This window comes from Silene latifolia, unplaced genomic scaffold (genome assembly GCF_048544455.1).
Source record: "Silene latifolia isolate original U9 population unplaced genomic scaffold, ASM4854445v1 scaffold_119, whole genome shotgun sequence".
Lineage (NCBI taxonomy): Eukaryota > Viridiplantae > Streptophyta > Magnoliopsida > Caryophyllales > Caryophyllaceae > Silene > Silene latifolia.
The window spans coordinates 400,142-425,137 of NW_027413127.1; the positions used below are offsets into that span (position 1 = coordinate 400,142).

General features: G+C 36.2%; 3 protein-coding genes across 5 annotated transcripts; all 3 read left to right on the plus strand.

Annotated features, from left to right (window-relative positions):
- Positions 1 to 6,388: 6,388 nt before the first annotated feature.
- Positions 6,389 to 13,436, plus strand: LOC141637510 (anthranilate synthase alpha subunit 2, chloroplastic-like). Of its 2 annotated transcripts, XM_074446984.1 has the most exons (11): positions 6,389 to 6,707; positions 7,415 to 7,596; positions 8,500 to 8,689; positions 10,049 to 10,200; positions 10,534 to 10,649; positions 10,738 to 10,984; positions 11,081 to 11,137; positions 11,447 to 11,599; positions 11,776 to 11,856; positions 12,416 to 12,502; positions 12,745 to 13,436. In XM_074446984.1, exons 1-11 carry the CDS (start codon positions 6,500 to 6,502, stop codon positions 13,069 to 13,071), a joined length of 1,800 nt encoding a protein of 599 aa, XP_074303085.1. In that variant the 5' UTR covers positions 6,389 to 6,499; the 3' UTR covers positions 13,072 to 13,436. The 2 variants fall into 2 exon arrangements, with proteins under 2 accessions (XP_074303085.1, XP_074303084.1); XM_074446983.1 differs by having other exon boundaries at positions 10,738 to 11,137.
- A 1,108-nt stretch (positions 13,437 to 14,544) lies between these two features.
- On the plus strand, positions 14,545 to 19,345 carry LOC141637512 (transcription initiation factor IIE subunit beta-like). Of its 2 annotated transcripts, none has more exons than XM_074446988.1 (5): positions 14,545 to 14,770; positions 17,113 to 17,408; positions 17,505 to 17,636; positions 17,761 to 17,877; positions 18,731 to 19,345. In XM_074446988.1, exons 2-5 carry the CDS (start codon positions 17,127 to 17,129, stop codon positions 19,076 to 19,078), a joined length of 879 nt encoding a protein of 292 aa, XP_074303089.1. In that variant the 5' UTR covers positions 14,545 to 14,770; positions 17,113 to 17,126; the 3' UTR covers positions 19,079 to 19,345. The 2 variants fall into 2 exon arrangements, with proteins under 2 accessions (XP_074303089.1, XP_074303087.1); XM_074446986.1 differs by lacking the exon at positions 14,545 to 14,770 and adding an exon at positions 16,551 to 16,734.
- Positions 19,346 to 19,929: 584 nt separating this feature from the next.
- LOC141637511 (anthranilate synthase alpha subunit 2, chloroplastic-like) lies at positions 19,930 to 24,295 on the plus strand. Its single transcript, XM_074446985.1, has 10 exons — positions 19,930 to 20,453; positions 20,817 to 21,001; positions 21,317 to 21,506; positions 21,595 to 21,743; positions 22,231 to 22,346; positions 22,445 to 22,694; positions 22,921 to 22,980; positions 23,079 to 23,225; positions 23,679 to 23,756; positions 23,847 to 24,295. Exons 1-10 carry the CDS (start codon positions 20,297 to 20,299, stop codon positions 24,183 to 24,185), a joined length of 1,671 nt encoding a protein of 556 aa, XP_074303086.1. The 5' UTR covers positions 19,930 to 20,296; the 3' UTR covers positions 24,186 to 24,295.
- The last annotated feature ends 701 nt before the right edge of the window (positions 24,296 to 24,996 follow it).

Sequence of the window (24,996 nt, forward strand, 5' to 3'; positions counted from 1 at the left end):
CTATCAAAGGCCGTGATAAAAAAGGGTCAAATTATGGCAATGTTTATCAATTAAATAGTCGTGAGTGGATGGCTATTTATAGCAGGCTATCGTTGGCTGGTTCAGTATGATTGAAGTATCACTTTTGTTTATTTTAAATTAAATAATTAATTATGAATAGTTTTAAATTGTATTTAAACATTTAATATCTTTAATATATACTCAGTATTAACTTGGAAATTAAGAATTAAATTACATATTACTCAATATAATTAATACAAATATTAAGTATATATTTCCTTTTATAGCTTCTTAAATATAACCCTTATTACTTACCGATATTTTTAATAAACTAGTCACCACATTCATGTTGGCCACGTGATTTACATCTATTGTGTAACCAACGTTCGATGGGTCACTAATTCACTACCACAAGCAAAGTATTAAAAGTCCTGGATATGACAAACCGATTAGATTTGGATTCAAACTAAATCAAATTGAAACCAAAACTAAGTTATCTCCAAATGATATCGAACCGATTTAATCTGATCCAACACCGGATAGAAGTGACATGTTTGCCAAGTCTCATGGGGACTAGGGGTGTACCGGACCGGAATCGGGATTAAAATTCCAGTCCAACCGATACAAACTTTTTAAGGATTATGGTTTCTGATTCACACTTGATTTTTCCCGATTCGAACCAAATTGGATCGGAAAGCCCGGATAAGGTGATTTTTGGATTTGAAAGAATTTGGGTCTGATTGAGTTGATTCAGGTTATTTCGGGGTGAGTTATTTTCCGCCTTTCAAGTCTAAAAATAACAAGTTTTTTTTTTTTTACGATAACGGCAAGTTTGCAACAATAAACATTCATGTTGGATCATATTTGTTCGGGATAATTTGGATTATGTGTCATGCTCGGGTTCACAGTTCAGGTGTCGGGTCGGTACAACTCGGGGTTATTTGAGTCGAGTCAATCGCCAGGTCACCGAGAATAATACTTCTCCCGAGTCAGGTCAGCTAGTCTTGCTGTAGACGGATATATCCGTCTATAGCTAAAGACGGGTCAAATAGCTTGAAAGTAATGACATTTTTAGCCCCTACCACCCCACTTGTTGCTTGTCCTATTAGGAATGTGGTATTGTATTTGACCCGTCTTTAGTTATAGACGGATATGTGCCGTCTATAATGATATTTTGTGGAGTCAGGTAGGGAGTACTTTTTTTTCTTTCAGTTTTTTTGATTTTTCTACTTTTAACCTAATACAATAATGAGAACAAAAAAGTTGAATTGAAAGAATAAGTGTCACTGTTGCATTGCAGTAAGTAAGAAACGTGATACATGCTGCATGATCCTCTACCATGGAGTGTACATGGATATGTTTCGACAACAATTCTTATATAAGGGTTTTTTTAACGTGTGCCATAAGGGCACACATTAATAACCTAAATGTGGTAAAATTTGCAAGAGATTCTCATCAAGTATTCAAGTATAAACTCATTTTTACCATAATTAGTGAGAATCTCTTGCAAATCTTACCATATTTAGGTTATTAATGTGTGCCCTTAGGGCACACATTAGAAAAAAAACCGTTTTATAACATTATTATAAAATCAAATAAGTATTTTACCTAAAAATTCTAACTAAAATAACTTCCACCAACATCACTTTTCTAATAATAATATTAAGATCATTCGTTATATTGTTTTATAATATGATATTGTAAACCATTTTACACGAGACTGACTTCCTCATATTTCGATGTAAATATTACCGGCTTATTACCCACGTCTTAAAGACTTGTCACTAGTTAAAGAACATTTATGCAACGTCAAGCAGACCAAATAATACTCACAAAAGATGATCTTCTTTTTTAGATACTTGTATTAATTTTTGCACTATATATATATTTTTAATCTTGTTTACTTGAGAGTGAGATCAATTCAATAACTTGTAAATAAAATGAGAAAAGTGAGCTTATAAAAAATAACAATAATAAAAGTCACGCACAAATATTTCGTTGTTTACATGTTGAGTAGTTATAATTTAATCCCGTTTTATATTGTATGACATCAATCATATATAAAAATTTCTCCAAAATTTTATTTATTTATTTATTTATTGTTTAAACATACAATTGTGTTTCCTCTAAAACGTTCTCCACCCCATATTTGACCCAAGTGACTTTATGTTCTCCTTTAATCAAAATACATTTTCCTTTCTCAATAATCCTCATTTGTTACTCCTTCTAATCCGGTCATCTATTTACTTTTGTTTTTTACACACTAAAAAAAGAGGAGAAGACTAATCGTAGTTAATTACTCTGTATTATATAACGAGTGGATTGAAATTATTTGAATGATCACATTAGCTATCAATAGCATTCCCAAAATATAATGATAATGATAAGCAAGTGATTGATACATCATAACTTGAAATAAGTAAACAAATGATTAGGACAAGTGAAATATACATTTCATATACTCGATAGTTTTTGCCAATTTTTATTGGTGCTTGCAATTAGAAAACGAACTTCTTATCATACTTATATTAGTCGCAAAAGATAATAACAAAACAAACAAATTTAAAATTTAATACATATAAAAGAAAATAAGATGGCATAGCCGATGATATTGGGTTTCAGTACAATCTTCTCACATATAAAATGTAACGTTCATTAGACCATCACCAAGCAAGGTCACCGACTGAGTTGTGACCTTGTTGAGTCACCTTAATGACACCTTAAATTAGGATTAATGAGATAATTTTGGTGACCTTGTGTGACACCCCCATACTCCAAGTGCCTTACTAGGACCACTCAGGTATAAAGCTGTTACCATCTCGGTTTTCCGAGGCAATGATAATAAAAAGACAATAAAGAAACAACTTTTAAATAGTATAAAGTTTAAGTGAATAAATACAATTCGAAACCAACTGCCAAAATACGGTTTACATGACCTCAAAACAACTGTCTAAAACTACCAAACTACAGCGGAAGACTCTATCATCTGGTGGCGACACGTCCCAGCTATCCCATGTATCTCGACTCATACTTGCTCAACAACTACTCACCATCCCCGAATGGATCACCACAGTTTTTAAAACAATTAAACGGGGTTAGTACTAATCACACAATTTACATAACTCGATAAAACAACACACAACACAACTCAATCGTCACAGATAAACCCCGAACTCCATCACCAACTCCACAATACTGACTACACACTAAAGTGTGTAGCCCCGCTGAGTACCCATCACAACCGGTTACTCCTCGCGCGATGGGGGACCGCATGATCGTTCCCACCTAAGCCCCGCTCATCTCCGTCGAGCGATAAACCCAAATCCATTAATGTGCACATCCCTTCTGTGGCGGGTTCCACAGAAGGCGAATCATGAGCGTGAATCCACTCCCGCAAGTGACTCCACTCAGCCAGGGACGCACCCCGAAGAACACAGACAGATACAATCAATCACAACTACTAATCAGCAATCAAACCCAACAACTGTCACAATACTCGTACGATAAAGCTCAACAATCGCAAAGCACAACCAACACATCATGTGACTAATACTGAGTAGGGAAACCCTACCTGGAATGCAATACAATCAGACGATCTCAACGGCTGTTATCAAAAAGCCTCCTCTACGAATCCTCCTCCTAACATATGATCACATAATTACTAACAATCATAAAAACTAACAAAGACCCCAATCCCCCAAATTAGGGTTTAAACAAACTTAATAAAATACTATAAAATCGGTACGTAGATCTTACCCTCGACACAAGGATCACAAGAATGTAAAGGATGATGAATTCCGACCTCTCAAGCTCCGGGATTTGTCAATAATGCGAAAGATGCGAAGAGCGTAGTTTGAAATCTCTTTTGAAGTGATTAGGTTTAATAAAAGTGTTTAATGATGATGACAGAAAGTTATATATACCTATTCGCATTATTAACAAAACCCGACAAAACATTACCCGTAAACCGAGCCACTCGATCGAGTGCCCAACATACTCGATCGAGTGCCGCTCTACTCGATCGAGTACCAAGGCTACTCGATCGAGTACCCTACAGACACAAACTGTTTTAAAAACCAAAACACCCTTACTCGATAGAGTACCCAGAGGCTCATAAAACCGTAGTATTACACCTTGAATTACTCAGGGTCAATTGGTGACCTTGAGTTGAGTTGGTGACCTTGTTGGTGAGCCGATAGGTGACACTCTCTTATTGGCCGGAAAAAAAAAAGACAATCATCAAAACAGAGGGAAGTCACCTTTGGTTGAGTATGGTGACCCGGTAGGTGATACTCTCTCATTAGCTGTAAATAAAAAAAAGGACAACCATCAAAACAAAGGGAAGTGACCTTTGGTTGAGTATGGTGACCCGGTAAGTGACACTCTTTCATTGGCTGTAGAGTGGAAAATGATTGAATTGGTGACCTATGTCGTGACCTTTTGTTTGAGAGGGTGAAAGACTGAAAGTGGGTCAAGATAATTAAGGTGTGATTAAGAGGAAAAATATTGGTGATCTGATTAACTCGACCTTATGCTTGGAGATGGTCTTAAACGATGAATTCTACGTAATAGTATATGAAAATATAATATCGAGTCTCGATATCAACTGAAATAAGTTTATAAGCAGGAGCGATTGATTAACAACCAAACAAAAGTCAAACTCAAAAGCAAAGAAAACACTCCGTAAATACACTGACTATACCCCGAAGTCGCGGAGAAAGTAGTAACGGCAAAACCGAACAACACATACTCCGTAGAAGATTAGAAACGCTGCCAAATTTGGACCGATTTCTTACCTCATTTTTCCTTTATTTATTCTCAAATAAACTCAAGAGCTAAACAAAGTAGAATGTCAAATTTGGATTAGTTTGACCAACAAGGGTTACTTAAGACAAAGGTATTGCTTAAGACGGGTTAAATAACATTTTATATGTGTGTATATGACAAATCTTTTATTTGTTCCATGTATTTTGCTTTTGATTTATTCATTCCACATAAGTATATTTGACCCGTCTTAAACTTAAGATGGATTAATATAAAATTTGTGTAGTTTGACAACACAACACTATGTATCCTCACCTACCCCACACTCAAAATGGTAAATTTCTTAGGAAATGGTTTGGAAATATACATCCTAAAACAATTAAAGTACTTTGTAATGATATTTGAAAAATTCTTGGGTACACCGGGTGTACAAGATTATCGTACACCTTAAACAATGATAAACCTTTAATTATATTTCACATAGATCTTGCTTCATTTTTTGTGGAGAGTTTGAGTAGTTCTAATGATCTTACTGGTTAGGGTGTACGATGACGTGGTACACCCGGTGTACCCAAGAATCTTTCATGATATTTAATATGAGACCGTCTTACGAATTTAATGATAATATGTTTGTTATAGTCGACAAAAGAATACAATAGATACCGAGTAATATGGAGCGGTGACTTCGAAAAAAATGTTCGTTAATTAACGACTCTATCTTGAAATATGTCGTTTTATGAGTTATTCGATGTGCACTTTAATAAATAGAAGATCTTCATTGATTTACCCAACGCTCTTAAATAGTGGTCAATTTGTCCTTTTAAAGTATGAATATACTTACTTTCCCGATGTATGATTTACTCAACGCTCTTAAACAGTGGTGAAATTACAAGTTATTACTAAAAAATTGAAAAAATTGCAGCGTGGTGAATTATTAATAACTAGTTCTTCCGTTCGATTGAATTCCATACATCTCATTAAAATTAGATACAAAGTTGAATAAAAACAAGAAACAAAATAGAAAAAAAAAACAGAATAAAATCGAACTAATATGGAGTGAAATCCATAAGATTACACCCAAATACTCCCTACTACTTAAGAAAACATAATGTTGTGTTTAAAATATGCTTACATAAAATCTCATTATAGACGGAAGATATCCGTTTATATTTATAGACGGGCCAAATATCCAACTACTAAGCATAAGACAAACAACAAGTTGCATGGTGAGGCCAAAAAATATCACCACTTTAAGCATATTTGACTCGTCTTTCAATTTAGTCGAATATATCCGTCTATAGTGAGACTAATTGATATGCTTAATTATCCTAAACATAAAATAGTTCAAATGAACATAAACGCAGAATGCCTAGGTGATAGGTACTAACAAAAAAAGCTCGTCCCATGATTCTCATCTATCCAATGTGAATGTGATCCAAAATAGGTGTCCTATTTAAGCCGTTTTCATCTTACGTTATTATGAGGATATGTCATCTTAAGAAAGACCGACTGCAAAACATAATTAACGTAAAAATCCCCCAAATTATCCAAATGACTAAAATACCCCTCAAATACACCCCTATAAAATCCTACCAAGTACCACCCCTCTTTTCACGTTGTCAGATTTAATCTTCACAATCCCCTTTCTCTCCCTTCTTCATTCCTCATTGTCTGCGCTCACATCACTCTCTCTTGTGTAAACTCCAACACAACTTCTTCCTCGCTTACCTCAAAAATGGAAGCTCTGACGTCATCTCTCACTTCTTCCTCCCATTTTCTCTCTCCTCACCGTCACAACCGCCGTCACATTCCTTCGCTCTCCTCCGCCGCAACCGTCCGCCACACTCTCTCTCATCGCCGTGGCGCTGTCTCTCTTCGTCGTCGCCGTGATGTTCTTCCTGTTCAATGCTATTCTCCTACTCTCTCGACTCCGTCGTCTCTCGGTTCGTTTCTTATTCTTACTTATTACTCCTTCCGTCTCAGTCAATTGTTAATTTTTTTTTACGCCACGGTTGTCATTTTCAAGAAATGTAAACAAATGACTGATAAAAGTAAATAAATTACTCGGTTAATTATTTTGCTTTATTTTTTCGAGGCGATTTTAAACGAATGATACTGGAATTGAGTTTAATCAAATGTAAACAAATGATTGAGACGGAAGTGATATCTTTTTAAAATGATTCTAAATAAATGTGAATGAACTACCGAGATAGAGGAAGTGATTTTAATCAAATGTAAATAAATGATTGATACAGAATCAGAAGTGATTTTACAAAAGTAAACAAATGATTTGAAATAAATGTACATAAACGAATGAGATAGAGGAAGTGATTTTAATCAAAATTAAACAAATGAGTGACATTTTCTTGAGGTGATTCGGAATAAATGTAACTAAACGATTGAGATAGAGGAGGCGATTTTAATCAAAAGTAAACAAATGATTGAGACGGAAGTGACATTTCCTTTTAAGGTGATTAAAATAAATGTAACTAAGCGATTGAGATAGAGGAAGCGATTTTAATCAAAAGTAGACAAATGATTGAGATAGAAGCAATATTTTTTTTTGAATTAGTTGAATTGTGTCATTTTCAAGTTGTTAGATTACTTATTGCGTTGACTGATTGGTTGATTGATTGATTGACGAATGTAGTGGATAGTCCGGCGGAGTTCAATGAGGCTGCTAAGAAAGGGAATTTGATACCGTTGTACAAGTGTATATTCTCCGATCATTTGACGCCGGTGCTCGCTTACCGGTGTTTAGTAAAGGAAGATGACAGAGAAGCGCCGAGTTTTCTTTTCGAGTCGGTTGAACCTGGAAAGAATTCGAGTTGTGTATGATTCTAATCTTACTTGAATATTTCATGTGTCAATACGTTACTGTAAAACCGTCATTTTTCCTACCGGTGTTTTTCCTTAATTATATGATGTGTTGTGAATGTTTGAATTGAATTTTGTTCGTTGTAGTTTTTTATTGCTAAGTCAAATTCATAGTGCTAACTGAACTTGTGATTGCATGCATTATTATTTACAAATGGTATCTTGTTAAGCCGTTCAGTAGTAAGTTATTGTAAAACCGTCATTTATTTACTCAGGGTGTTTTTCTTTGATTATATTATGTGTTGTGGATTTTTGAATTAATTTCATTTGTTGTAGTTTATTAATTATTATTCAAGTCAAATTTGTAGAGCCGATTGAATTTCTGGTTGCATGCATTCTTTATGTGTGTTCTGTATTTTTTGGAGGTAGTGTGTTGAAGATAATGATTACGATTATTTTTGACTTATAATTAGTTCAATTTTGACTCCGTTTGAATAAGTACTATTTTTTAAGTTGAATAAGTATTAGTTTTAGATATTATTCTGACAATAGATAAGTACTGTATAATTTATGTGAAGTTGGCCTCATTTTGTTACTTAAGTTTAGATAAGTCAAATTTGTGGAGCTTTTAATCACATGCAATTATAGTGTAACGATGAGTTTGAAGTATATATTCTGACCCTTTGAACCCGTTTGTAAGACCAAATTCGAGTGCTCAAAACTCAGGAGTGCATCTAAAGACTCTTCCTGCTTTTGTGGAAGAATATGGATTGGCTAACTTCTTAGTGGTTTCATTTTACGTAAATGTGATTCTGATGTATGATACAAGGATATGCAAAGGTTTTATGCTGCTTAATTATGCCGTGTTTCTGTAGCCAGAATAAGAAATTGATCTGTTTTATATGGATGGGCTTGTAGGGAAGATATAGTGTTGTTGGAGCTCAACCGAGCATGGAGATTGTGGCAAAGGAAAATTTGGTGACAGTAATGGATCACCTTGAAGGGAAGATGACGGAGGAGCTTGTGGAGGATCCAATGTCGGTCCCCAAGAAGATTATGGAGGATTGGAAGCCGCAGTTGATTGATGAGCTTCCTGATGCGTTCTGTGGTGAGAAGATACTGATTTTATTTTGTATACTTTAGTTATACTTTACTACTTGACAAATGTGCAATAACTATACTAGTAAATAATGATTCCTCACCCTTTGTGTTGTCTAGATAGAACTTGATTTACACATTAGGTCTAGGATTACGTATCAGGGAAGCATTTTCCATGAAATGCTAATAACTGCTTCTGAAGGTTCATCTTAGTTGCATGGCCGCCATTTTCGGGTTTAGTTAGTTTGTTTATGTAAGGATTCAGGAGTATCTATTTTGCCTATAATGGTTCTTGTTGAGCCAATTCAGGGATGAATCTGCTGTACTGTATTAATGAGTTTAAGCTATACAATCATTGTGTGCTACTCAGACTTGGCTCCAGGTGCTGGGTGCGAGCCTGTGTCAGAGTGTCAGACACACACGGCTGTCTTATGAACAAATATTATGTTTCTGTTATGAAATGAAAAGTCATTCTGGAAGGAGTGTCGTGTCGACACTTGGCACGCAGCCAAAGTGAAATTTCGCACTACCATAGGAGTCTTTTTATTTTGCAAATCGCGATATGCCTTAAATGTGATTAGTACAGTCTTTTCTGGCTTCTGATTTTGATGTTTTTGTGTTTGTTTTGTTGATTTTGCATTTAGGATTGTCTGAACTGCATTGATTCTGGTATATTAATATATTGAATCATTCAATTCTTTGTTCTGACATGCTGGTATGCCTGTCCCATTTATGAAATAATCTATTATTGGTTTGTTATCACATCTCATACATTTATGACAACTCTGTTACATTTGTTGAACTTTGTCGCTATTTAATTGCTTGCAACTCGCTTATAGGCTTCAATCTCTACGTTTACAGAGGGACATATGGAGAATGATACACATTCATACATGGTTAACATGTCTGTATTTTACTGGCTCACGTGCTTAATCCTGTCAGCTGACCGTAGTCATTTTAACCAAGAACTCTGCATTTCATGATCAATGTTTGCTACGACATTTATAGTTGTCAGATATGTGAATTAATTCGTGATTATCATGATAAGCTTGTTGTTGTCTGTTACATGCCCATGAAAATAATACACTGAACGTTAAGTCGTGTTGACATTATCATTTTTGTTTTAACGAGTCGTTGTGTCGGAACATTGCGCTAGCCATTTTTAATGAATGAAGTGAATTGGTTCTTCTGCAATGTGTTCTAATACTTATGCATGGAATTATAATGGTTCTATCACTTTCAGCAGTGATGTTCCCATTTGGTATTCTCTTAGAGTCTTCCCGTGTTTTGTATCATTTGCAGCAGTGATAGTTATCCTGACTGTTTGAACAGAAACATATGTTCTGATTTTGTTTTATGGCTTGGTCAGGTGGATGGGTTGGTTACTTCTCTTATGATACAGTTCGTTACGTGGAGAAGAAGAAACTTCCCTTTTCAGGCGCACCTCAAGATGACAGAGGCCTTCCTGATGTTCACTTGGGCTTGTACGACGATGTTATTGTGTTCGATAATGTAGAAAAGGTATTTGAAGCAATGCTGTTTACCATTTCTGCATATGCTTTACAGACTTACAGCACAAGCTTTCTTTTCAATCTTTCTTTTAATGCGCGCGGTGGTAATGGCGGCATATATTTTTTCACTAATGTTATGCATTGAGAAACTCTAAGACTTGAATCTAAAATGATGTCGGAAGTGACAGTGTCTGCTTGCTCAGATAACAGGTTACTTGGTCGCAATAAGCAGATAGAAAACGTTGATATTAGAGAACATCTATTATGTGAAACTTGAGGTCTGATGTACTCAGGAATACCTTTCCGATAAAGCCTTACAAATTTTGTTTTCTTGTAATGGCAGAAAGCATATGTGATACACTGGGTCCGCTTGGATCGCTATTCTTCCACAGAGGCGGCATATAGAGATGGAATGAAACACCTTGATTCTTTGCTGTCCAGAGTGCACGATATCGACACGTGAGAACTCGAAACCTTTGTGTCATATTATTAACCTTCATGCAAGTTTTGTTTTTCGCCTGAACTTTGGAGAATTTCACTGTTTCAGCCCCAAGTTGATATCTGGCTCTATAAAGCTTCAAACAAGTCACTTCGGCAATGACTTGAAGGTGTCAAGTATGTCAAAAGAACAATACAAAGATGCCGTTTTGGAAGCTAAGGAGCATATCTTGGCTGGTGACATCTTTCAAATTGTACTAAGTCAACGTTTTGAGAGACGGACATTTGCTGATCCATTTGAAGTCTATAGGGCACTAAGAATTGTTAATCCAAGTCCCTATATGGCATATCTGCAGGTATGCATTTTTTGTGTGTTGGTCTTTAGTATCTTATTTCGATCTTCTTTTCAATCCTCTTTCAAACTTACCTATCATGTATATGCAAAATCTCAGGCCCGAGGTTGTATTTTGGTTGCTTCAAGTCCTGAAATTCTCACCCGTGTCAAAAAGGTAATTTGTCATTAGCATCAGGTGGTGGTTGTTGCACTTTTTCTTAATTAATTAATCTGCGTCGTCTACTTGACACAAAACTCCCACCTATTTTTATTTATTTGGCATTTGAAGATCATATGTATCCAATCTGTTATATACAGAGTACTTAATTAATTGTGGTGTGCCGTCAAATGTAATTTTTGGTGCAATTTTTTTTTTTTTTTTTTTTTTTTAATTTTATTATTATGGTGTACTGGGTAATAATTGTCTAATGCAGGGCAATTTTATGATTATATTCAAGATTTTTAAGCTTGTGTGTTATTGCAGGGGAAAGTGACTAATAGACCTCTTGCCGGTACTTGTAGAAGAGGAAAAACGCCTAAAGAAGATATCATGATGGAAGAACAACTTTTGAACGATCAAAAGCAATGTGCTGAGCACATCATGCTGGTTGATCTGGGGAGGAATGACGTCGGAAAGGTAGGCTCTTTTTCAATGTTACTGCAATATTTCTTCTCATTTTAAACGACTTCCTTTGTCGTGGTAAGGACAAATAACGGGTGGTTTACTTAATTTTTGATTTTTGTCATTTTTATCTGGTTTCGTTTTGACAATGATGGTAATTTGGGGTTCTGACCAATGCCTCTTCCATGCAGGTCTCGAAATTTGGTTCTGTGAAGGTTGAAAAGCTTATGAATATTGAGAGATATTCCCATGTGATGCATATCAGCTCCACTGTAAGTTGTATTTTCTTTTCTTTGTTATCAAGGAAGGAATTTTGCTGTTCCATAATTTTTTGTTACTAGGGTTTAGTTAGAAGGCTGAAGCTGAAGGGAGTTCAAGTCCCGTCTTACATATGATGTAACATTAACATTGCATTTTAGTGACTGCATTTGTATATGATAGAGGAAGACAAGTTTCGAACGTTTCTTTACTGCAAATTTTAGATGTCGTTTGGAGGAGGACGATAAACTTAGAGAAATATTTTTGTCTGTTAGATACATTTACACCCCATCCGAAAGTTTAGGCATAGAGATATATGATAATAAGATTGTGATGAATCATGATTCTTTTTGCATCATTTCTTGAATCCTTGGTTAATTAATTTCGATTTTTCTAGTTAGAAAAGGATATGATATTAATTCGCGTCTAGCAGAGACGCAGAGTGAGGAAGAATATTAATTACCTAGCTGACTTAAATGATTTAAAGATGCCTAATTGAAGGATATGGCGTTTAAGAATTCAACAGTCTGCACGGTCTTAGATTCTTATCTGCCTTTTTACTTACTTTTGCAGGTGACCGGGGAACTTCTTGATGATCTAACGAGCTGGGATGCTTTACGTGCCGCATTACCTGTTGGGACAGTTAGTGGAGCGCCCAAGGTAATTCACATTCTTAACAGCGCGGTTCCAGAAAATTTTTTGTATGGAGGGTCCTTTCGAATATTTGAAGTATAGTACTCCCGTATTATACGAAATTTATACTCGTACAAAGTTTTTGATTTTAGCACAATGATGGAAAAATGGCCAAAATAATTTAGCTTTCCGGTGTCCCACGACGATTCTTTTGGTTTCTTTCCGTTTATCGGAGACTCACTTCATACCTGTTGTCACCTCTTCCATAGGTTAAAGCTATGGAACTGATAGACGAGCTTGAAGTCACAAGACGGGGACCCTACAGTGGAGGATTCGGTGGCATCTCATTCACAGGCGACATGGATATAGCTCTTGCCTTGAGAACAATGGTATTCTCCACCGCAACTCGATATGACACCATGTACTCTTATAAAAATGTTAACAAGAGACGAGAATGGGTGGCGCACCTCCAAGCTGGGGCAGGCATTGTTGCCGATAGCAACCCTGACGATGAACAGAAAGAATGCGAGAACAAGGCTGCTGGCCTTGCTCGTGCTATTGATCTTGCTGAGTCGTCTTTCTTGGACAAAGAATAGGACTTTTCAAGGAGGTTTTTCCGCTAACTCTTTTCTACCCGGTCCTTGCAAATATCCTTTAGAAACAGCGTGTCCAGAAAACCCGAGTTCTACCTTGCTATAGCCAATTGAGAACCTCAGGTAGTATCACCATGTTGTAATTACATAGTTTACATAGTTCAGTAGGATGAAAAATTATTTCTCCTCTGTTATGTTTTCTTGCATAGTGAGTGTATCGAGTAGTGAAGATGGCGGGTCCAAAATGGATCGTAATTGTGTTGTACTCGGAATGTCAGATTGTCGTTAGACTGAATGAAATAGTAATCCATATTGTATACTCAAGAACTTGTGACCCCAATAAAATTGCAAGCAAAGTTGCAGTTAAATGATTGTATTTGTTGGCGTGAGCCATGTTTGAGGCTAAGCGAGAATAAATGTTGAAAGAAAACTGGATTTGTGCTCAAGAGCTGAAACTAACCAGTATGGCAATCTGGTAAAAAAATGGTTATATTTTTTTTTTTTTTTGAGGGGTAAAAAATGGTTAATTTTATGTGTTGTTTAATAGAGTGAAAAAAAGAAAGAAAAAACAAAACATATAATGAGGTAGTATGGTATAAAAATGCTTAATCACCTCTTAACGGAGCTAGGAGGGGTGCTCATCTTTCTTAGACAATGAAAAGACTCAGATAATTTTCGAAGTTTGAAATAATATAAGGTATTCATTGCTTGTTGTCAAAAAAAAAAAAAAAAAAAGTCATTCGTCTCTGGTGAAATTCTTCACCCTTTAATGCCTTGGCTCCGCCACTACTTAGAGCATGTTTGGCCTTGATTCTCAAAAATGACTTTTTATTTTTCAAGCTTAATTTTTCAAAAGTGTTTTTCAAAAGCAGAAACAACAAATAGCTGCTTCTATTTTTATGGACAAAAATATGAATTTTTAGCTTTTGAAAATTTTTGTTTAACTTTTAGAAAACAATGTGTTTGGCCAAAAAGTGTTTTTGAATCCAAAAACATTATTACAAACTAGGCCAAACACATACTTAAAGTCAATGATGAATTCCGTATAATTTCTCGTAGCTTTACTAACAGAATCCAAATATACAAAACCTTATGATAAACTTGTAGAATCATACGCCTTTTTGTAGAAATAAGTTAAAAAAAAAAAAAAAAAGTAAAAAGTCAATATTTGCTTTAGAAAACGTTACACGTCATTCCCCACATAAATTCAAGTTCCTCGAGTACACTAAATTTTTCCGATAAGTTATTAAGAGACCAGTTTTCCGTACTGTTTCATTTGTATTTCGTGACTCTTTTGTTATTGACCGTGACATAGTTTTTCGTACCTATTTACACAATAACGGTACCTATTTTTATTATTATTTTTTTAAAATTATAAAATAGTCTCCTAATAAACTTATTAAAAGACCGTCTTTCAGAAGACCTACTCAATTTAAGGTCCAAAAAATAGAAATTACGTGAGCCTTCACGTTTTCACTCAATTCCGCCTAAAAAACGACTACTAAAATACTTTACTCTTTCAACAGCTTTTACAAAATCCTGTTACGCGTATTTCTTTGCTATTCCCTCTTTAATTTCCCCTAATTTCCTCCCGCTTAATTACTCAAACCCTCAATTATTCTTCAAAAACCCCCAATTTTCACTTCTTTAAACCCTAATTTTGTCTCCAACTTCAATTCAACTTTCCTCTGTTCAACTCAAGGTTAGTTAGGGTTTTCACTCTCTTTTCCGATTTTGTTATTTTCTTGCAATTTAATTACTCTTGTTAGTTGATTAATTACGTTTCTCACGTTATTATTTGTTGTTCTTGAGTTTAAATTATGTTTTATCGATGAATTTCGCTATTTCCGCGTAGTAATTATCGTGTAAGACCGTTGTACAGTGTACTGCCTCGGTTCTTAATCATTTGTTTACCTTTGATAGCAATTAATGAGATGTAGAAGGTCTCGTACAACGGTCTCACAGGATAATTTGTGTTTTTGGCGAATCGTGTTGAAATTATTAGCTTTGCTTGTTTGTGATATTACAAGTGCTGAGCTTATAGTTTAATCACTGTGTATTGTGGAAGTTTAATTTTGACATGTTTTGAATTTTAGCGAGGCGAAGAAAATAAGAGTTATGGTTGTATAACCCTAAGTATGTAATCTGTTTGCATAAAGGTTGGTTATTTGGCACGGGTAAATAGCAGTGACGGAGCCAGGATTTGAACTCGGGAACTAAAAATTTCAAAGTTTTCATCCGCCGGGGGGCGACCGCCCCTGCTAGCCCCCCTAGCTCCACCACTGATAGATAGTATGATTACGTTGACCATGGTGATTTTTGTAATTAGAGACTTGACAGCTAGGTCGGTAAATCTTGGGATACCAAAATCGTATATTTTGGTGTGACCTTGAGCTGAGTGAACGAAGGTTACTTACAAAGAATTACGAAGATTGAGTTTCTCTAATTTGAAAATACAGGCGTAAAATATAGATATTAATAAAGTAGTAATCCGTCTGTAGTTAATCTAATAGTGGTTAGAGTTCTTACTCATTTTCGGTGCTTGAGCTGTGCACAAGTGAAATGGTCTGTGCATTCAGTTCAGCTAGAGATTCTTGTAGATGACAATTTGGCAGTATGGGCACATTTGATGGTTTGCGCTGTGTGTTTCGACTTTCATTAGGGCTCGGAATTTTGCTCACCTTACTTCTTGACGTTTCCGTACAGTTCTGATTTGAGATTATTTTCGTAGTTGGGGCACTTTTAATTGTAAACAAGTAACACCATCTGACCTGGCTAGCCATTTATCGTGATAATTATGTCAAATTTAAGTCATTTTAACCAACTTAACTAAAAGAGAAAGATTGCAGCTAGAGTACTAGACTAAACATTAATTGTGCTTGTCCAAACATGCTAATGTAATATACTCCACATTTAAGCTTGTCAATGTGTATATGAGTCACGTACCACATACTTATTTATGGACGAGCGATTTTCATTGCACATGACTTCAACACTGACCGAATCCAAATAGTTTTGTTTTTTAATCAATAATACCTTGACCTGAATGCTGATACCACTTGTATTGTGTGGGGTATGAGTCATTTCGCTTTTTGGTAGCAATACTTTTGCTCTTTAGTTTCTTTTTATCAAGATTTGGTAACTCACTTGTGTCACAGAGTTAGGACCAAAAAGTGCACACTTTCTTCTTCGAGTCACTTCTGTTAACTTCCATCTCTTATGATTTTTCGAGTAACATATCACTTTGAAAAGCTACCTTAATCTTATACTCCCTCTGTCCACTAAATTACTACTTTCCTTTTGGGATGTCCACATTGAAAGTTCATACTTGGAATGTCTGTTTTGTATGTTATTTGTGGTCATCGTGATTGATCATCTTTCCTCTACTTTCATTTTCGTCCACATGTTGACTTGGCTTTTTAATACATTTGCCCGCACAAGTAGGAACTCTATTAGAGGGCAGAAGGAGTATAAGTTCGCCCTGCTCTATCTGGGGCGGGGCGGTAGGCTTCACTTCTACGGCTACCTTCCAAGCGGTTGTAAAGGTTGAGTGAGAAACCACCTAGAAGTCTAGAACATCGCGGGCTCTCAATAGCAGTCCCACAAGCCCATTGGCACAAGCCTAAGAGTCTAAAACCCTGTATGTGATAAATCTTCTTAGAAAGGGTATGCTACTTTCTTATAGATCCAGACCTTTTCCAAATGAATCTTTGGCGTAATCCTGATCTAGATGCTAGTTTTGTTCCTTTTTCTTCGGAAGCAAAAGCAGAATGTGTTGTTTGTACACCCAGTGACATAGAAGTGCGAGCTGATTTTGAATTTCCAATCGAAATTTTGACATTCTGAGTCTATGTGCTTGTTGGCTGCCCAGATTTATGATAATTAGTTAATTACCATATCCTATTTAGCTGTAGTAATCAAGTAGATAAACTATCTTCCATTTCCATGTGATGACCACCATGCATCATTTTGTCTTGACTGGATTTCTTGTAGAATGTCCATTTTCTGTGCCAGTCATATTTTTATCGTTCATGTTGAATGCAGATAGTTTTGCACAGATGGCACTTCAAGAAACTTTAGAGAAATTCCGAAAACAGCAAGAAAAGTGTTTATCAACCCTTTCTAGCATCGCTTCTGCTAAACAAGCATCAACAAAGGCCTCTCATAAGACCTCCTCACATAAAGCAACTCCGTCAAATGTGCCATCTTCCTTGAGTTTGCGGCCTCCTGCTCCCACTGGCAAATTCTCAGATGATACAGAAAGGCTCCAGATTATTAACAGCATAAGGAAATCTCCCGTTGGAGCTCAAATAAAGCGTGTGATTTACCTGCTGCTAGAGGTTTGTCACTTTTGACTTTTGATTGCTCGTTTACTTTTGGCGATAGCTATACATGTTGGTTGATTGTACAGTGTAATATCATTGTGTTGTTTGCAGAGGAGGGAAGCATTGACTCCACAGCAAATTAATGATGCTTGCTTTGTCGATGTGAGTGCAAATAAAGCTGTCTTTGAAAGTCTCCGGAACAACCCCAAGGTGCACTATGATGGAACTCATTTCTCTTACAAGGTAGCCATCAATGAATGAAGTTATATATTATCAGATGTTCAGTCGATTTATGTAATGTTCCTTTGAATGAAATAATCTGTGTACTTTGTCTTTTCCATGGCTTTGTTTCCTTGATTGTGTGTAGGCAAAATATGAAGTCAAGAATAAAGAGCAGCTCCTCGTGCTAATACGGAAGTTCCCAGAGGGAATGGCAGTTATTGATCTAAAAGATGCTTATCCTAATGTGATGGAGGACTTGCAGGTAATTACATTCTCATTTACTTTCTCAATTTAGTTAATTTTCTATCAATTATTATTAAGGCAGGGCTGAAGAGCTATTTTTTCGACCACTCTTCACGAGACCTGTGACTCTTTGAGACATTTATGTATATTTTTTCGACCACTCTTTGAGACCTGTGACTCTTTGATGGGGGAGGAGTGAGGACTATTTTAGTAATTAGTACTGCAAGAACATACTCTGCCTCTGTTTAAGCCCTACTTGGGCTTATGTATCTTCCCTATTGAGTGTTAATTAAGGAAAACAGTTCAAGATTCTTCTTTTATCCGCCAGTATTGATTCTGAATAGATCAGCTGGAACACCCTTTGGTGAGTTAATAGATCATTTTTTTCTAAAAGTTGCGGGGACAACTTAATTAGTTTGTGCTTACTTCCAAGTTCCATGTCAGTTCAGATGAGGAATACCTTTAAATTCTTTCCAGTCATATTGTCTGGGCCCTTGGCATGTACGGTTGTTCAGATATGAATCTGGTTTGATTAAGTTATGCCTTAGTCATCTTTGGTGGTGGGGGGATGAGAGTTAAACATAGAAATTTTTCTTCATCAATGGAAGACAACAACACTTTTATGTCATTATTTGGCATTAACAAGTACTCCGTACAAATTTGGCTCGGATTTGTAAAGTACAATTGGTTTTACAATGAGGAAACTGAGGGCTTTTCGGCTGTTTATATTGCAAATACTGCCGTATTTAATAGGGTTAATAAATAAATAAAACACGCATTAATCACTTATAAGCTCCAACGTCGTTTCTAATTCTTTCCCTTACATTCCTGTAGTGTAGCGAAATAGTAAATGACGTATTTGTTTCTCACAGACTTTGAAAGCCGAGCGAAAAGTTTGGCTGCTTTCAAACATTGACTCGCAAGAGGATATCGTCTATCCCAATGACCCAAAGGTGCCCATAAAAGTGGATGACGATCTCAAACAGTTTTTCAGAAGCATTGAGCTTCCTCGTGATATGCTTGATATCGAGAAGGACCTTCAGAAGAATGGTATGAAACCCGCTACCAACACAGCTGAGAGAAGGGCTGCTGCACAGATTCAAGGCATGTCCTCCAAATCTAAACCGAAAAAGAAGAAGAGAGAGATTAACAAGAGGACTAAACTTACTAATGCTCATCTTCCGGAATTGTTCCAGAACATTACCTCAGAGTCTCTGTAGTAGCTGGAACTTTTAGCGTAGTATGGTGTACCTATGGCTAGAAATGTAGAATGTAACATAAATATTAGAGTATTGACGCACTGTACTAGGTCTTGCGTTATGTGGGAGTTATTAGTCTTAGTCTTGATGTACTGTACTGTACTAGGTCACTCGCTATGTGGGAGTTATTAGTCTTAGTCTTGTATCTCTGTATCCCTATAATTAGCTTGTATGCTGATGATCACTGTAGCTGACCGTAATCATGTAGCCATGTAGTAGGTGATCGAATGCCTTGTTATTATATTAGATGATGATGATGTGTGTAAATTTGTTGTTAGTAGTTATTGTTAATGTTCATTTTCTTCCTACAGGTGATTACAACAGTTTCCGGCGCAACACTGTGATTTGTTGACCGGAAAAACTCTTTCTTCCTTTTCTATTTATTTTGGCGTTATTCTTTCAATTTCCATTTCCATCTCCATTGAAGTTAAAGATTCACTATTCTTTAACTTTGGACTATGATGGAATAAAGCGTAACAACTTATTAGACGTACGTACTTCTTACACGGTAAAGCATCAGTTCAATTTAATTTTTGACGAATCTTTCATTGTGGTCTACATAAATAGCCTCTTTATAGCACATGGAGAAAGCTTTGTGCAGTCAACCTCCTGATCTTCGACATAAGCGGGGACATTTGAGGACAACGTGGAGTTAAGGTACCTATATCTTTGGTTTTAACGAAAGGTTTTTACGAATAGTCGAATAAGGCGTTCTCTCGAAGTGGGTGTCATTATCAACTGCTTTTGTCAATTTTCAGTTCCCCATTTGCACTTAGAAAAGTCTCTTAACTATTGCTTCAAAAGCTTTTATCCTTTATACTGTTTACATTTTCACGTTTTCATATAATTATTGTGTGCATATTTTTGTTTAAATTTCACTAAAAGCGAGCGATGATTAATGTCAATTTGTCAACAAATACCCACATGGAGAATTTAAGGCAATAAGGCCCATACATATCCACTCTTCACAGAAGCCATATTATTGGCAGCATTTAAAGCGTGCTGTTACTGAAATGACAAGTATATGACTCACTGTAAAGTGTTCAATATATCTTGAGAGGTTGGGAAGATGATAGATTACAGGTGACTTCAGGTGGATTATTTGGTTTTTAATGCCGCGTTACGTTCCCTGTAGTGTCCACTCTTCATTGTCTTCTCTGTTTATCCCACTAATAATCAATGGCAGCTGCAACCTTGCCTTGGATGTCGCCATCTCTCCGATGGTCACAGTCGGTACAGTCTGGTTGTACAATGCTATCAACCTGTCTCAGTTACCGTCCACGTTTTCACCCTGGACGTTTTGCTGTTTCCGCTGTTCTCTGCTCTAGCTCACAAGGTAAACCATCTAAAATGGGTGTGCGTTTCTTTTTTTTTTTTTTTTTTTTTTCGAGTTTTTAATGCTTTTAGCCATGTCCGAAAGTCAAGTGTGAGATGGGCACTGAAGTGAAAAATGAAGAGTCCGAGCAATGATGTTTATGCTACTGTAGTTATTAGAAGGACAAGAAAACGTGTTCGGTTTCATAGTGTGAAATGGTGTTACTTAAAGGGAACATTGTCAGTTTCTTTTGTTGTTTTATATTGTTTTAGGGTATATACTATATTTGGTTATGTTAGGAGAATTAATAATTGCCACTTAACTCCAATTTCGGAACTTTACTGGCATTAACTAATTCCATATTTCCATATGTCTTCTATACAGTGAACCAATCAGCCAAGTTTGTGGACGCATCAAAACATGGGAACTTGACTCCGTTATATCAATGCATATATGCTGATCAGTTGACTCCTGTGCTTGCATATCGCTGCTTAGTGAATGAAGATGATCACGAAACTCCCAGTTTTCTGTTTGAGTCCGTTGAGTTTGAAGCGGATACTCCAACTGTTGTAAGAGCTCAAATCTTACTCGTAGTTCTTTTCTTATCCCTCAGTATCAATTTAAAAAGTCACTATGTTTTGCTTTTGGAGTATGATGAAGTGAAGCAAATTGGCTTCTTAAATTGTGAAGTACGAGTTTGGTTGACGAAATGGCGTGTCCTCCGAAACATGAAAGGTTGCATACATTTGATCCTGCTGCCTTGTTGTATAGACGGACCTCTGAGGCTGTGGGGTTCTGTTGTTATCCTAGTGTGCCTTTTTAGCCTATAACCCCTTTTACGTGTGCTTACAAATAAATTTAGCTCTCTTAATCAATTCGTGTAGGGAAGATATAGTGTGATTGGAGCTAATCCTGCAATGGAGATCATAGCTATGGAGAATTCAGTGACGATAATGAATCATCTAGAAGGCTGGAGGACACAAGAGCATTCGGATGAACCAATGATGATTGCTCAAAGAATCACGGAAAAGTTTAATCCGCGACAAATGGATGATCTTCCCGAAGTGTTTTGTGGTATGTCAATTTTCCCAGCATCGCTTTTTTCCAAGCTTGATTACTGATACCTCGTACCGTCCTTAGCTGACTGTCGTCATTGCACCAGGTGGATGGGTGGGATACTTTTCTTATGACACGGTACGTTATGGAGAGAAAAGGCTTACATTTTCAAATGCTCCGGTAGATGATAGGAACCTCCCAGATGTATACCTTGGTCTTTATGACGATGTCCTTGTGTTTGATCACATCGAAAAGGTGCCACTTTAGCCTGATGCTTAATTGCTTAGCTCATATATTTTTTATTTCCAGTAGAGCCGAAGGCTCATCAATTTCCCATGCAATTTTTGGTAGGGCTCATCTAAAAACAGCCTCTATGTACTTTCAACCTATGTTACTCAGACTCGTCTACTCGTATCCGGAAAAATACGTATCGGAGTACCTGATACGGCTATTTTGTGAGAAATTTTCAATATTTTGATCTAAAATGTATCAAATTGTCGTATCGTATCCGACAAAATACGTATCGGATACGGAATACGGCAACTAAGTGAAGTATCGGAGTAACAAAGCTTTCAACAGAAAGCATATTATCTTACAGCAAACCCTTTACCCTGCTATCGGTGTAGCCTTCACGGCACTGGGTACAAGTCTTGAAGCAAACCTGTCATACATTATGCTTTGAATGGTGTTCTTTCATTTGTGTTTCACTCATCATAATTATTCTAAACTCCTGTAAATTCAGAAAATATATGTGATTCACTGGGTTCAATTGGATCGATTTTCATCAACAGAGGAAGCAATAGAAAACGGAATGAACCGCCTACAGTCCTTGCTATCCAAGGTCTATGATATAGTCAAGTAAGAAGCCGTCACCATCTGAAAAAGCCGTCACCATATGTGATTCACTCTGTCACTCTACTCAACTAATAATCTTGTCTTCTTTCTACTGCTTTCAGTCCACGGCTGTCTGCTGGTTCAATTGAATGCGATGGCCATAAACGACGTTTTAAAGGTGAGATTCTGAGCAGAGACAGTAGTGAAACGTATGAAAAAGCCATATACACTGCAAAGGAGCATATTATGACTGGTGACATACAACAGCTATCCTTAAGTCAGAGGTTTGAAAGGAGGACGTTTTCAGATCCATTTGAAGTTTATAGGACGTTAAGTATTGCGAATCCAAGTCCTTTCATGGCATATTTACAAGTAAGTTCCTTACATACAATTTCTATTTTCGTGCAAATATCAGGTTGCTTAACTGGTCAAATCAGTTGGAGGGATACTACAGTAGTATTACCACGGTTAAAACCCGTATCCAATACTAATGTACAATATCCCTTGTGAATCCCTTTTTGCCAAACAAAAAAAAAAAAATATACGCGTTATTATGGCTAATTGCATATGTAACTTCATTTTTTTCATAATATATCAGGTTAGAGGGTCTGTTCTTGTTGCTTCAAGTCATGAAACCCTCACACATGTTGAGCCAAAGGTAATAACTGAGATGTCAAACAGCTCTGCTTAATTTCGGAAATTTTTATTATTCAGGGTAAGCATTCGTTTCTTATAATCTGGATTTTACTTTAGCAGAGAAAAATTGTTAATGGAACTCATAATGGACGTGTAAACGGAGCGGGGAGACTAGAGAAGGGTGTGCTGGGAAAGCAGGTTTTCAATGGTGTAAAGCATTACAATGGGCAGACTGTGTTTGCCGATTTGGCGAAAACTGTTAGAAAGGTTTGCCATCCCTCTTCCTTTTCCCTTGCGAATCTGATTCACATATTCTTTATCAGAAATTAAGGATCATATACTTATCGATTATCATACTGCATAAGAAGCAGACGCCACTTGGGTTAGTCGTAAAGTCATTAAAGGACGATGCTCATGATCGCGTTCAGAAATCATCAGCATTTCAAAAACCATGCTGCTTAAGATTAAGAAAGTAAAAACCCAAAAAGTTTCAATCTATTTAGTATCAGTCCTGCTGAATCGAGTATTTTTCGTTCTTTTAAATTAAAATAATGGTCGATTGACTCTATTTAGCCACAATGTTCATCACATATCATCCATTAATAATTCCTGTGTTTTCAGCACGTAAATCTGCATACATCTTACACCCAATGTTATGCAAAATGCATCATTACTCGAAGAAACATCTAAAATATATTTTACGATTTTGCTCTTCTGCAGGTTACTGATGTAGGTTCAACCTGGTGGAATACTTTACAAACTGCATTACCTCCAGAATCAGTTACAGGCGCACCAAAGGTCGAATCTTTTAAACATTTCTTCTCAAACGGTATAACGCTTATAATTTAGCTCCTAATCCTTCTGCTAATGATTATTATTATTATACAGATTAAAGCAATTGAATTAATAGATGAGCTCGAGGTAAACAGACGCGGCCTATATGGAGGAGGAATTGGCAGCATTTCATTTTCAGGAAACATGGACATTGCCCTTTCCCCAAGAACCATAGTGTTTCCGACTGGGAATAATTTTGACACTTTGTTATCCTACAAGAACCCAAAGAATCGACGAGAATGGGTCGCCCATATACAAGCTGGAGCATCCATCGTTGCAGATAGTGACCCGAGAGATGTAGCCCAAGAATGCCAGAGTGAGGCTCATGTGGTTGCTCGGGCCATTGACCTTGCTGAGTCTTCATTTCTTGATAAGATTTCTTATGATAGTTAATACGGAGTATATACTTTCAATTTTTTTTTATTTTTATTTTTTTCGTTTTTCTGTGAATTTATTGTAAAATGGTGTCTTTTCTATTGCTGTGTAAAAATGCCTTTTTTTTTTTTCTGCTTAGACAACTTAGTGAGGTGGGTTGTAATATACCGATCCTTTCGTTTCAGATATCAATATTGCTTGTCTGTAAATTTACCAATTAAACTAGCTGACAATTGCACGTTGTAGAGAAAGACCTTACTAATTATAGAATTACACAAAAGCTGATTAAGTTGTGTTTGTGACGGTTTGCTAAGGTTTACAAATTAGGTGTCATGTTTCACAAATATTATCCTACAACTAGTTGTATAATAGCTATATACAACCGCGTCAAAGTTATTGAGCTCTGACACAAAGTTGTTAAGTTATTTTACAAGTTATTGAAATTTATTTTACGAAGTTATTGAGGCTTAATAATTATTCCTGCAGTAAGTTTCAACAACTTTGTATCATAACTCGATAATGTTGTTAATAGAGCTCGACAACTTTGTAACAAAGCTCTACAACACTTAAAAAGTTGTATATACAACCGGTTGTATAATACATTAATTGGTCATGTTTGGCACACGAATAATTTCAATAACTTTCCCAATTAAATTCGCTAAAATCTACTTCTTCCGTTCACATGAATAATTTTGAGTCACGAAAACGAAAACACCATAATTCTAGTAAGAGATAATATGTCGCCTTCTTGAAATATGTCAAATAACGTATTTCTTACAAATTAAACCCCATTTCGCTAAATAAGTTTAATCCGACTACATTTTGTCTA

What these genes read in the sequence shown, in the direction of transcription:
- LOC141637511 (XM_074446985.1), top strand. Translation starts at nt 20,297, where the DNA reads ATGGCAGCTGCAACCTTGCCTTGGATGTCGCCATCTCTCCGATGGTCA. An exon ending in TCACACATGTTGAGCCAAAG is followed by an intron (nt 22,981 to 23,078) that starts GTAATAACTGAG and finishes TTACTTTAGCAG; the next exon opens with AGAAAAATTGTTAATGGAAC. An exon ending in CAGTTACAGGCGCACCAAAG is followed by an intron (nt 23,757 to 23,846) that starts GTCGAATCTTTT and finishes ATTATTATACAG; the next exon opens with ATTAAAGCAATTGAATTAAT.
- LOC141637512 (XM_074446988.1), top strand. Translation starts at nt 17,127, where the DNA reads ATGGCACTTCAAGAAACTTTAGAGAAATTCCGAAAACAGCAAGAAAAG. An exon ending in GAACTCATTTCTCTTACAAG is followed by an intron (nt 17,637 to 17,760) that starts GTAGCCATCAAT and finishes GATTGTGTGTAG; the next exon opens with GCAAAATATGAAGTCAAGAA. An exon ending in ATGTGATGGAGGACTTGCAG is followed by an intron (nt 17,878 to 18,730) that starts GTAATTACATTC and finishes TGTTTCTCACAG; the next exon opens with ACTTTGAAAGCCGAGCGAAA.
- LOC141637510 (XM_074446983.1), top strand. Translation starts at nt 6,500, where the DNA reads ATGGAAGCTCTGACGTCATCTCTCACTTCTTCCTCCCATTTTCTCTCT. An exon ending in CTGGAAAGAATTCGAGTTGT is followed by an intron (nt 7,597 to 8,499) that starts GTATGATTCTAA and finishes ATGGGCTTGTAG; the next exon opens with GGAAGATATAGTGTTGTTGG. An exon ending in TGATGCATATCAGCTCCACT is followed by an intron (nt 11,857 to 12,415) that starts GTAAGTTGTATT and finishes TTACTTTTGCAG; the next exon opens with GTGACCGGGGAACTTCTTGA.